The sequence below is a fragment of the Frieseomelitta varia genome, unplaced genomic scaffold (assembly GCF_011392965.1).
Source record: "Frieseomelitta varia isolate USP_RPSP 00005682 unplaced genomic scaffold, Fvar_1.2 scaffold_272, whole genome shotgun sequence".
NCBI lineage: Eukaryota > Metazoa > Arthropoda > Insecta > Hymenoptera > Apidae > Frieseomelitta > Frieseomelitta varia.
In genome coordinates, this window is record NW_025110004.1 from 169,879 (window position 1) to 183,165 (window position 13,287).

At 29.8% G+C, this 13,287-nt stretch overlaps 1 protein-coding gene across 3 annotated transcripts; it reads right to left on the reverse strand.

Annotated features, from left to right (window-relative positions):
* Window positions 1-2,520: 2,520 nt before the first annotated feature.
* LOC122528951 (electron transfer flavoprotein-ubiquinone oxidoreductase, mitochondrial) lies at window positions 2,521-12,434 on the reverse strand. 3 transcript variants are annotated; one of them, XM_043654615.1, is made up of 9 exons: window positions 12,285-12,434; window positions 12,140-12,218; window positions 11,341-11,448; window positions 10,908-11,256; window positions 10,535-10,841; window positions 10,216-10,457; window positions 9,748-10,142; window positions 9,461-9,682; window positions 2,521-2,921 (listed from the first exon to the last, which is right to left on the reverse strand). In XM_043654615.1, the coding sequence occupies exons 1-9, from the start codon at window positions 12,417-12,419 to the stop codon at window positions 2,758-2,760; spliced, it is 2,001 nt and encodes a 666-aa protein (XP_043510550.1). In that variant the 5' UTR covers window positions 12,420-12,434; the 3' UTR covers window positions 2,521-2,757. The 3 variants fall into 3 exon arrangements, with proteins under 3 accessions (XP_043510550.1, XP_043510552.1, XP_043510551.1); XM_043654617.1 differs by lacking the exon at window positions 12,140-12,218 and having other exon boundaries at window positions 12,285-12,303; XM_043654616.1 differs by lacking the exons at window positions 12,140-12,218; window positions 12,285-12,434 and adding an exon at window positions 11,676-11,724.
* Window positions 12,435-13,287: the final 853 nt, after the last annotated feature.

The following is a 13,287-nucleotide window of genomic DNA, read 5'->3' on the forward strand; positions in this document are numbered from 1 at the left end:
GCCTAGAAAACCATACAGCCAATTACTTAAAATGTCCAGCACTCCTAGTCTATCTGACCAACACCTACAAAAACGAGCTACACCCAAACACCTATCTTTCCCTCACCACCTTTCCCTACAAGCATATCACACCTTATTGAACACTGCCAAACCTACACCAAAAACTCCCACCCCCATCCTGCTGCCTCCGGACACATGAAACAAACCCCTCTCTTACGTCAACGCCCTATCAAGGCAAACTCCTCCTCAAGAACTTCCAAACACACACAAATCTCAGCAATAGAAAGCACTCTCGATGAAGTCAAACACTCCGACTTAGATACATTCCTCAAAATCATAGAACTCATCCAAAAGCATTGCACCAAATGCATCTCCAACATTGAAAGAGTCAGGGCTACAATCCTCATTGTCAAGGAACTGGAAGCTGGCTACTAAACAATCGCTTAACATCATACTACGGAATACTACTACATCCAAAACAAGAAACATGAACTACAAAGATTCCTACATGAACAACAAATAGATATCGCCATCGTTACTGAAACTTGGCTAAGATCCAATGACAGACTTCCCATAATATAATGTACGAAGGAGAGACCGAACTACTGTCCCAGGTGAGTCCCAGCGCGGAGGAGTCTTAATAGCCATCTACAAAAACATCCCCTCGGAGGACTACATTTAGAGCAATACCTCTCCCATGGAAACCGTAACAATAAAAACCAAAACAACTCCTCCCCTAATCGTCACTGCCGTATATGTACCTCCTGAACACAGGATCACCTCCGAAGAAATAATCCAGGTTACCCATCATAACAAACATGTTACATATATCACTAGAGGCGACTTCAACGCAAAACACCAGGTTTGGAATAACGCAACCAGGAACAACAATGGAGTCGCACTAAAAAAGCATCTCTTAACAGGCCAGTATCCTTCACTCCCCCACCTATACTTACAGATAGCCCAATTACAAACCCTCAAATCTAGACATATTCTTATCCAACATACAACACACAGACTGGAAACTATATAGGAAAATTTGCAACCCCTACCCGTTAAACCATAATATCAGCAGCCAAGAGTATAGACAAACAGATCCACACGCTCCAGAATAACATACACCAGGCTGATGCCTTTCGACCCACCAAAACGATAGACAAAACAGCACACGCTGATCCACTCCTGCAAACTCTAATAACGTACCAACAGACACAGGTTCTCTTCAAGTTCTTTTCATATAATTTATTCGTAAATATTTCACTTGTCATCTCATTCTTAACATTAAACATGCTCACCTTCGAATTCATTTTCTTTGATGTCTCAACTTTGAGCCTCAGACCCTTAAACTTCTTCTTACATTTCTTTTAAGATACAGTTTCCATTCTTATATTTACTTGACCACTTAACACTTTCTCCTTTCGCTGTTCACTCGTCATTTTTACACTTTCATCCTTTTACAATCACAGCATACTTTGTTTCTCTTACTTCTCTCATTTTTATTATCCTACCTTGACCCACTTACACGTTGCTAATTATATTCGCAAACATCTGACTTATTTTCATTATTTCTCTTTGTTTCTCGCATATATCGACTTATAATATATCGACTTATAATAGCCTTTCATTCTTTGCTATCATATGCATTATCTGATCGCTTCAACAAAAACTCATTCATATTCTTCGACACACGATTACCCTCAACGAACACAACTTTGTCAATTTCTTTGGTCATTAAATTGCATCGCATTTAACACATCACGCACATGTTCACTCTCATATTTTAGACCGTGTTTCGACTATTTTTCGCGCTTCTGAACAAACTCAGATGTGGCGCGTCCTTCTTTAAATATGGAGAATATTACGAGATATTCTACAAGTTTTCTTCCCCCACCCCTCCCTTCCTCTCAAAAAAAAATTACCTCAAGTTTTACAAAATCACGATCCACTGATTCCATGAGTAGTAACAAACAAATATCCGAAGTAATGTTCATTTCGGACGAAAAATTTTTACTCACAGAAGGTCGCCAGGTATATGCTAAGTGCCTTAGACTAGGGAATACTTATTTGCCGCGATAGAGATACAGATTTTGGTTACGGATTTTTTATAGAGATTGTCATCCTCACGAATCGACCTCTGAAGGGAAGTCTCCCATTCCTGCGAAATATAACAGGTTTATAATATTCTGTGAGTTTGGGCACTTCAAGATCGCTAATTCCGTGCTGCAGCCGACTGTGCTTTTGCACAGTTGCCCGCAGCCCCTGGAAAGAGTGTACAATGTACAGTAAGTATATTTTTTCTATAATTTTACTTTTCATTTTACTAACTATTTTTATAATAAAAAAATATTTTATTAGTGTTTTTCAAAAATTGCATTTATTTAGTTGATAAAACTTCAAATCGTTCACCATTGAATATGTTGAAAATTAGATTTAGTAAGAAACTTAAAATTATATGATGATATACACAACAATCTTATTTGAAATATAAAAGTTTCAATTACTAATAAAAACAACATAGTATTTGTTTTGTTACAATTGCATAATATTTATTCTTTGTAAAATTTTTATCTTTAAATGAAATAATCTTCAATTTGACAATACTTCACGTGTTGCTATATCAATATAATAAAAAGTAATTTTTATCAATTACAAATTTCATTATTACACGATTATTACACGTTTAAAAATATATATAAAAATAGTATTTGTCTGTATTATATTATAAAACATTTTAACAAATCATTATCTCAGTTTACTTTACATTCCATTATAAGCTGGACCTCCTCCTCCTTCTGGTACAACCCAATTAATGTTCTGGCTCGGATCCTTGATATCACAGGTTTTACAATGAATGCAATTCTGAGCATTAATTTGCAGCTTCTGTCCTTCTCCAGATTCTAATGGTACAAACTCGTATACACCTGAAACATATAATTATAATCAGTTTAATTTTTTTTTATATCTTTCATTTTATAAACATGTTGTGTTGAATTAGTTCTGTTATATTTTTTTAATATAATTTTTTATCTATTAAATACATAACTCATTAACTTCTAAGTTAAATTATTAACATGCAGAAACGTAAACACATATAAACAGTAGCATGATCAGAATGGAAATAATTCTACGTAAAAAAATAAATAAAGAATTTGATATAAAATTTTTTCGTTCAGAAGCTACGTTTTTGAGAAAATTGTGGAATGTGTGTGCGTACGTGCGTGCCTGCGTGTGTGCATGTGTGCGTGCGTGCGTGTCTATGTGCATGTATGCATCTGCATGTGACTATTTCATTACATAATATTAAATATATGAAAATTGTATTATTAATAATTGTTAAATAATTAATTAATTAATAATTTTGGACATTCGTATTTTTTTGTTTAGGTCAATAAAAATTGTTAATTAATTTTTTTTGTTTATATGAAAATTATTGCAATATAAATATGTTTTTATTTTATAAATTAAATATCTAATTTAAATCTTAAAAAATTGACAGAAATATCTTCATATTATATGATCTCTTCTTTTCAAGAAGTCAAACTCATTTAGAAATATTCAGAATAAATCAAAAATATATATTTGCAACAATAATCGCATGATGAATTAATATATTCAAAGCCCATTCTAAGGATTCATTGTGTAACGTCATTATCCCATCAAAATCAACAAACACGAATATTTTAAATTATGTATAATTACATAAAGCACGAAATGTATTGTGTATAATTATACAAAGAACAAAAGATCAATCAAGAACGAAAAAGAAAAATATATATATACATATATAAAATACTTCAAAGCCAACCCTAAAAACTCATCATATAATATATCCCATAACAACTGTCAATCATTGAAGCGTCGATAAACTAATTCATCCATACATGTAGCGTGGCATCGCGTCATGAGACATATATAGACAAATATTTTTTGATACTTTAAGAAGTTGTGTGGAAACCTATACAATTAAAAATAATATCAAAAAAATTTCGAATAAAATATGCAATTAAAACAATTAGAAACTTGTAAAGTATTTGAATCCAATTGAGATTAAAATATAGTGGGATAGTCCAAACTCGGAAATATCGTATCAGTATTTTATGTGATAATTTTGCATTTAACACTATAGTGATACATGATTATTAATCGGTGTTTTATACTCATTCCATTTTGAGATTTCATTTCTCATTTTACACAATACACAAAATCGGAACAGACTGTACTGTTTAATGCATGGCATCTCTTAAACGAGAGAAATTGTTCATTCAATTTGAATGTAATACTTTTCGACTGTAGACGAATGCTCGAGAGATGATCTGTCTCGATTGAAAACCAAACGATTTCTCCCCGATAAGCGAATTGTCCCTTATCGAAATCAAATGATTTCTAAACTGTCCTGGGCCAATGGAAAATTGGAAAATTGGCGAAAACTCTCTCGTTTCTCTTTCCATCAACTTTGGAAATTATTGGGTCTCAAATAGGAGACAAATCATTCAATCAATCAAGTTGGGAGCACGTTCTGTTAAATTATTTTCGAGAACTTTCCCTGAGAGGATGCCATGTGACATGACACGCTATTGGACTTCGTATGGACATAAGGCCATAGTCCTACTGATTTTTCTCTTCAAAAATAGTGTAAATCTCCGTCCATGCCATAAATCAGGGCACTATGCGAAGTTTCTAAGTAGGAATATTTTTTGAGTCGCAGATCGGAGTATAATGAAATTAGATAGTATCATACAATATTTCACATACAGGGTGATTCACTTAAATTGAACATCTAAGGTATTTCCGTTATTATGAAAGGTAGGAAAAAACGAGAAAGTGTTATTTAAATGGTTTCGAAGCATGCATCTGATGGTAACAAATAATCGTTACCAAGGTCATTTTAATAATTTTTTCAAGATCATCGTCATTTTTTGCACATTAACGTTTATTTTTTATAGTGCGATGTTGTTTGAATAAAGACGAGTTCAATGACCTATAATATCATGATCTTGAGATGACCTTGACAATTAAAAAATGAGTTAAAATTTAAAGAATACAGACATATGCAGAAATGTTATAGAAAATGCAGTTCAAGCATTCTCTTATCGTGTACAAAAATGCACCGATGTAGGCGGTCGGCCCTTTGAGCACTTGCAATAAAATAAGGTAAGTTACACCGTTTGTGTATTCTTTAAATTTCAACTCATTTTTTAATTGTCATGATATTATAGGTCATTGAACTTGTCTTTATCCAAACAACAACATCGCACTATAAAAAATAAACGTTAATGTGCAAAAAATGTCGATGACCTTGAAAAAATCATAAAAATGACCTTGGTAGAACGATTATTTGTTACCATCAGTTGCACGCTTCGAAACCATTTAAATAACACTTTCTCGTTTTTTCCTACCTTTCACAATAATGGAAATAACTTAGATATTCAATTTAAGTGAATCACCCTGTATATTTTAAACTACTCTGTAACCATGTGAGTATGAATAAAATTAGGTAGTATAAGTCATGATATGACTACTCAAAGTAATTTATAATGTAGAATTAATCATCGCATATTCAACACTGTTTAACGCTTTGAAATGGAACATGAGATATTAATATTAATAAATAAAATTATTAATTTTAAAAAATTAAAATATATTCTTTAACAAAATTAAGGGATCATAAAATTGGAACTGAAAAATTGTTGATCTTTCTTGAACTCGCTACTTCGTGATAAAAAATCGTAAAACATTGAGCAAGGACTTATTTTAAAGCTTGAAATTTCTACATTCGCGATACAAACCATTTTTTTCTACAATGCATTTAATATAACGGCTAAGAAAGTAAACATACTTTTTCGTTAACAAAAATTTTACAAATTCAAATGTCTCTACGGATATAAAAATTTTGTTGATTTGAAGATTGGAATCTTCCTTTTGATAAACCCTTCTTGAGTTGATGTGCGATTTTTTTTTCACTGAAATTATTGAACTTTAAATGAAAAGTATGCTGCCAGCATTAAAAACGTACATATTGACACTTCTCCAGATTATCTACTGGGGAATGTCTGTTTCAAGTGCATATCTTGAAAATGTATCTCACAGTTTCAATGTTTACAGTATTATAAAAAGTCTTTATTCTTTCTTCAATTCTTCGAATCATTCAACAATCGTTAATGAGTTATAACGTATAGTGCAAACAAAAATTTTATGTCACGAATTGCTTTGATAGAGATACAAACAACCTAAATTGTGATCATTTTGCCGGGCTATAATCAACGGTATGTAACAACATAAGTGTTGGCCAATCTGTTATGTATTGTACGTAGACTCGTTTTCGAGAGAAACAAAGAAGGCGACGAGAGCAGACGAGGACTTCTCAAGAAGACAAAACAGTTTGTCGCATTTTTGCGTAGAATCGCATAATTCTACAGCTACAACACGTTCATGACCATCGCTCGGAAGTTGTGAATGCATAGATGACATGAATTTCGACATGAATTAGAGAACGAGATAGACATTTCTACAAGAGTACCAGCACTAACTCTTAATCATCGTCAGCAAGGTTTGCCCGTAATTAAGTTCTTTAATCTGAAACAAAGTAGAATCATGTATTATTTACAGACGAATGACGATTTTACACGATCGCCGTGAACGAGTTTAATGAATTTGATCCGACTCTCATTACCATAACGAAAATATTTTTTAGTGGCGGTTCTATGATGATGCGGACCGGGATCTCACTATCAGATCGCACAGATTTGATGATTTTGTCATCTCTTACTTTATATTGTCCTCTAATTTGAATTCTCGCGTCACGAGCTGTTTTAAAACAACAATTAAATTGAAAATAGATAAAATTTTAATTCCGTATATATCTGTAAGAGACATAATCGGACCAGGATTCTCGCTAATGTATGGCAATGGTCGGCCACATACAGCTCGACATACTCGCCATTTTCTCGAATCTCACGACATTCAACTATCAACTGTCCCCCACCCTCCATCCTCCAATCTTAATCTGGTGTGTGAGATATGATAACAATAAATCGAGCATTAAGAAACCTTAAAAAATTTCTTACAATATTACGAGCATTGGAAAACGCTCTTCGTTAAATCTAGACCAATTTGATACAAGAAACAATTGGGCGATGCATCTCAACATGTATGATAGAAGTTAAAACATGCGTGATGGTAACGCACGCTTTTAAACACACATTTACACATATATACATGAGATACAAGTCCGATCTTACAATCTCTTCGGTGTACCTTGGGTTATTTTAATGCAACACACTTTTCATTCAAAATTCAATAACTCTGCGAAAAAAATTGTACATTAATTCCCAAACACCCATTTTAAAGAGGAAACTCCAATCTTTAAATTTACGATGGATTCAATCTTGAAAAAAACTTTTCTATATCCGTAAAAACGTTCAAATTTGTAAAATTTTCGAAATGAAAAAGTATGTTTACTTTCCCACATTTGTAAAGTAAAAAAAAAATGATCTGTATCATGATTTTAAACTTTAAAGTGAGCTCTTGCCCGATGCTCTATGATTTTTTATCATGAAATTGCAAGAATTCAAAGATTGACAATTTTTCGGTTACAATTTTATGATTTAATTTTGTTGAGGAATATATATGCTGGAATAAAAAAACATTAATATATCAACATAAAAACAATAACAAATAAGCAATATTTAACTATTGAAATGCTGAAAAAAATATGCACTATAATAGATAAATTTGATAAATTTATCTATTATAAATTTAGATAAAATTGAAAAAGAACCATAGAGAATACTACTCGTACAAAATACTAAAGATTATTTTGCAGTAGAACCTCCGAAGTAATGAATAGACAAAATGATGAATAGAACAATTACTTTTAATTGTAATTTAATTAAATTGCACATATCATTTATTTCAATATTTATTTCAATATTTAAGAATGTTATTTTTTAGAGGGCTTTTGAAATAGCTAATTTTTTTAACACGAATAAATAAATCCTTTGTTTACTCATTTGTGCTGTTTTATTTTATTTATGTTTATAACACCTTTGTCATTCATAAATAAAACATTGATTTATTACTGAATTAAACATAATAAACATATTTTATATGTTCCACATTGTCTTTTTAATAAAATTTTGTATCTCATACTTTAATAAGTTCTTTTTGCAATCATAAAAAACACAAAATATATATATAAAATAAATTCGCTTAAGAAAAGACAAATATACTGTTCAAATAATAGAACAGAATATTCGAATAATGAAGAGGTCATTTTTGGATTCTTGGCTTGAAAAATTCGCTACATTTTATGCAAATCAATTTTTCTAGAGGAACTTCCAAATGTTCCTCATCGTTCAGATTATCGATCACATCGTGATTCATTATTCATCGAGAAATTATCCTTCTTAAACTGAACAAATTTATTTTTGTGCTGTCCTCCAGCAAGATATTACGAACAACTTCATTAATTTTAAAACCACTAAATTAAATTTATATAAAATAATTTATATAAAAGACGTTGGAAAGGCTCAGTTTTATTCACTTGAAATTGCATATTTTCTAAAAAATTAGCCCATTTATACACGATTATGTTCTGATTCAAATCGATTTTATATACAGATTATATATATTTCTCACTTAGTGTAACATCCTGTATATGTAAATATTAATGAATTAATGTTTGGATAATATTCATGAAACGACCACGACACAGTTGTATATAAATCTTAAAGTAAATTTATATTATTCATTTAAACGTGAAACAATTCATGTTCACAGAAATATTTTTATAGTTAATAAAATATATTTATATATATATAAGGAAGTCCACACAATTGTTTTAGTTTATAATTCCATTACGAAGCAATTACAGAAAAATGTCAAAGAAAAAAGAGTGGTTCAAAGAGAGAATAATTATATTCGTAGGAACATATTTCTTTTATAAATACAATAGTACATGTACAATGAAAAATTGCATTATTTTTTTAAATAGAAAATCGAAACTCGTCATGCAAAAAAGTGTGTTAAAAAAAATTATATATTGAGATATTTTTAAAAAATATTTATGGTGATGTAAAATGCTGCGTAAGAATGTAATAAGAAAGACATTCAGATCGCCATCAAACATCACAACAATTGTTTTATAAATCGAATAACAATTCGTCAATATCTCGTCTATTATATATTAATAAATATATATGAAAAAATTGTTCAGAATGATGAGCTTGATAATATATTTCAAAGTCATCGAAATAGAACGTGGCTTCCCTTTTCTATATAATTATTTACTATTTATATCGAAATATGGTAAATAAATATAATCATTCAATAATATTAATATTTATTTTAATAAAATTTAACCGAGCATGATTACTATAATTTTCAGAAATATCTAACATATAACAAAGATTATAATAAAGATTTAAAGGTTTTAATTAAATATGTTTATAAATGTACATACCAGCAGGACAAAATCGACCTTCTGGCCCAGCAAATATCGCTAAATTTCTTTCTACTGGTAAAGTATCATTGACCAAAGTAAGATGTGGAGGTTGATCAGCTTCATGATTTGTACCAGTAAGTGCCACTGAAGATAGTAAATCAAAAGATATTTCATTGTCTGGCTTTGGATATTCTATTGGACTACATTCCGATGCTAATTTCAACTTTTTATAATCTGGACCTAGAAAAATTATTATTAGTGACAATTTCTATTTTCTTAATGAATTTTATTAAAATTTTATTTACCTCCATGAGACAAAGTCCATGGTTCTCTTCCTCCGATCATCATTGAAAATCCAGAATATAGCAGACCCCCATAAATACCAAACCGAGTATGAAAACTTGGTCTTATATTCCTTATAGCCTTTAGTTCTTTATAAATCCAACTATTTTGTATTTTATCAGTATAAGATTTTGGTTCTAAACCTTTTGTTTCCGATGGATTACTTTCTGCATCAATTATAGCCTCAATTACACTTTCTGCCGCTAGCATCCCACTCTTCATAGCATTATGTGTTCCTTTAATTTTAGGAACATTAAGAAATCCTGCTGTACAGCCAATAAGACAACCACCAGGAAATTGAAGTTTAGGAATAGATTGAAAACCTCCTTCTGCTATAGCTCTTGCACCATATGCAATTCTAAAACGAAAACAAAATTTAAAATGAAAATTTTTTTCTTATAAATATAAATTTATTTGTAACAAAGTCTTACCTTTTCCCACCCTCAAGTATTAGTTTAATACTTGGATGTTGTTTAAATCTCTGAAATTCTTTAAATGGATGTAAGTAAGGATTAGAATAATCTAAACCAACAACGAAACCAATAGCAATAAGTGGTGTATCTTCATTAAGATGATATAAAAAGGATCCGCCATAAGTATCTTTTTCCAGTGGCCAACCAATAGTATGTTCAACGATACCAGGTCTATGTTTTTTGGGATTAATTTCCCAAATCTAATAACATTGACATTTATTTTATACTTTTCAAACATCATTAAAATATATTAAAATTTATATTTAATGATAATTACTTCTTTTAATCCTATACCATAAGTCTGTGGTTCACAATCTTTTCTAAGATTTAATTTCTTTGAAATCTGTTTTGTAAGATGACCATGACAACCTTCTGCAAAAATTGTACACTTTGCATGTAATTCCATTCCACGTTCAAAAATATTCTTTGGTGAACCATCTTTAGCAATACCAACATCATTTGTAGCTATTCCTTTAACAGATCCATCTTCATGGTAAAGTACTTCTGCACCAGCATATCCAGGGTATAATTCAACACCTGCAGCTTCAGCTTGTTCACTAAGCCAGACTACAACATGACCTAATCTAAAATAAGTAATTAGAATATAATAAGTAATGTTAACATGATTAACTTCACTGTATTACAGTTACCTAACAATGTAGTTCCCATGATTATATAATGGCATTCCTTTTAAAATAGGTATTGGTATTCTGCCTTTTTTGGTGAGAAATGCAAATTTATCTTCTGTCACAGAAGTGTTTAATGGTGCACCTAATTCCTTCCAATTTGGAAATAATTCATTTAAAGCTATTGGATCTAAACAAGCTCCACTAAGAATATGACCACCAATAGTAGAAGCCTTTTCAACAAGTGTAACTCGCAATTCCTTTCCATGCTTCTTTGCTAATTTACGTGCTTGAATTGCAGCAGATAATCCAGCCGGACCACCTCCCACAATTAAAATATCTGTTTCATCTACATATCTTTCCATATTTATATCTATAAATCATATTTATTTTAATTATACATATAATAATATATAGTATAAAATATTAGTTTTTTATATTTATAAATGTTGTATACCTTTCCATCTTGGATCTGATTCTCTGGGTATAATAGTGTAGTGAGTTGTAATTTTTGGAAATTTTTTTTGTGAATAAGCTCTTTGAAATATCCATTGCAATCTCTGTACTGCCAAGTATAATTAAATATATTAGTCATATTTGATATATTTTTACTTACAATTAATTTTTTTATTCATGAATAAAATATATGTTTATTTTTATACATATGTGTCACAAATTACTTTTATATTTATCATCTACAACACTTTTGAAATATATATTTATTATACATATATATTAAATGCATATATGTTTATACAATATAATATGTAAATATTAAATATTTATAAATACCAATAAAAATGTAACATATTATGGACAACAGCATTAATAAACAATTGAATATAACCTAACAATACATATTTGAGGATTGTCTCCAATATAGATTTTCACTTGTGCTTTAATGTGTATTATTTAATGTGTATAGGACACTATATATAGGAATAAAGTTCATTGTATTATCAGATAATAATGTATGTATTTTGTATATAATCACAATTACAAAATAAAATTAATTTTTATATATTTTGTAAAATTTAACAACGTAATAACATTTTATTTATTTAATAACGTAAAACATATATAATTTAAAGAATTTTAGTTTGGAGAACCTCAACCTTTAAAGAACATCAATTTTTTTAAATTCACATTCTCTTCGATGATATATAAAATTAATATTAATAACAAAGAAAAATTTTTTAAAATTAAAATTTTTTAAAAATAGTAAAAAAGATAGCATATTGCATATTACAACTTACTACTTGATGCATTATATATCACTCGAGACATAATTATAATAGGTATTACAATACAATAATCAACTGCTACAAATGTGTGCTAAAATCAGTCGTTAAAATTGAAATCATGATTCTATCACAAACACAAATGACATATAAAACTTACAAGACGAACATCGGACTTATCATTTATCACCACAGGCCATTGATTAATAAGACAGACTGGACATCCAATGCTTTTTCGTATCCCACGGTTTAAGAGTCTTGATCTTCTTACCATTTTCGTGTCACATCCTGTCATATCGACTTAGGCAAGTATTGAAAGAAAACATTAATAGCGATAGCAACTAAAATCAAAAAATATGGATAGCATTGTCGTTTCCGCACTGAAAATTATTTATTATAATGAATCCAGTGACACTTTATTACGAGCAAACATACATATATATATGTACAATAATCATAAATAAATGCGAATTTAGTAAACATTGTTTAAAAAGCTATATCATTATATAGTGTGATTTTTCTCAAAAGTGCATTGTTTTTTAATGGTTTCTACGATTTTTTTTCTGCAATTGAATTTTTCCTACGTGTTATTCTGAATAAAAAATAAAGTATACTTTCAAAAAGAAATTAATATTTCTTAAAATGCTCCAAATTTTATAGGATGCGATTTTTAAATAAAAATATATTTGTCGTATTCTTGTTTCTATGAAGAAAATGTTCAAGATAAAGTTGCACTATTTTAAAACGCACATTTATTGAAAGTGGAAAGAATTATTTTCAAGATCATTAAAAAAAAAAAGTATAGTATATAGTACTCATATCTTTGTCGATATTCTTATGAGACAAAATTAAAGTTTAATTATCTGCATAATTATTTCGTTCCAATCATTTAATCTAGAGAAGTTTTTTTCAAAATGAAACGTTTATTTAAAAGGTTCAATTTCATGTTAAAACAGTGCGGATATGTATTGTAGTCAAGCGAACACAATGATCTGGCATTAATATAAAATATATAATAGATCTGTAGAATGATTTTGTAAGATAAATTATGTAATTGACATGTATTCGAAAGAGTTGCGGTTCGTTTTGTTTAATATAAAGCTGCAACCTATCTCTTCTAAGAACCGTAGTCCTCTGTATGTGTTTGTGGCACTCCTACCATG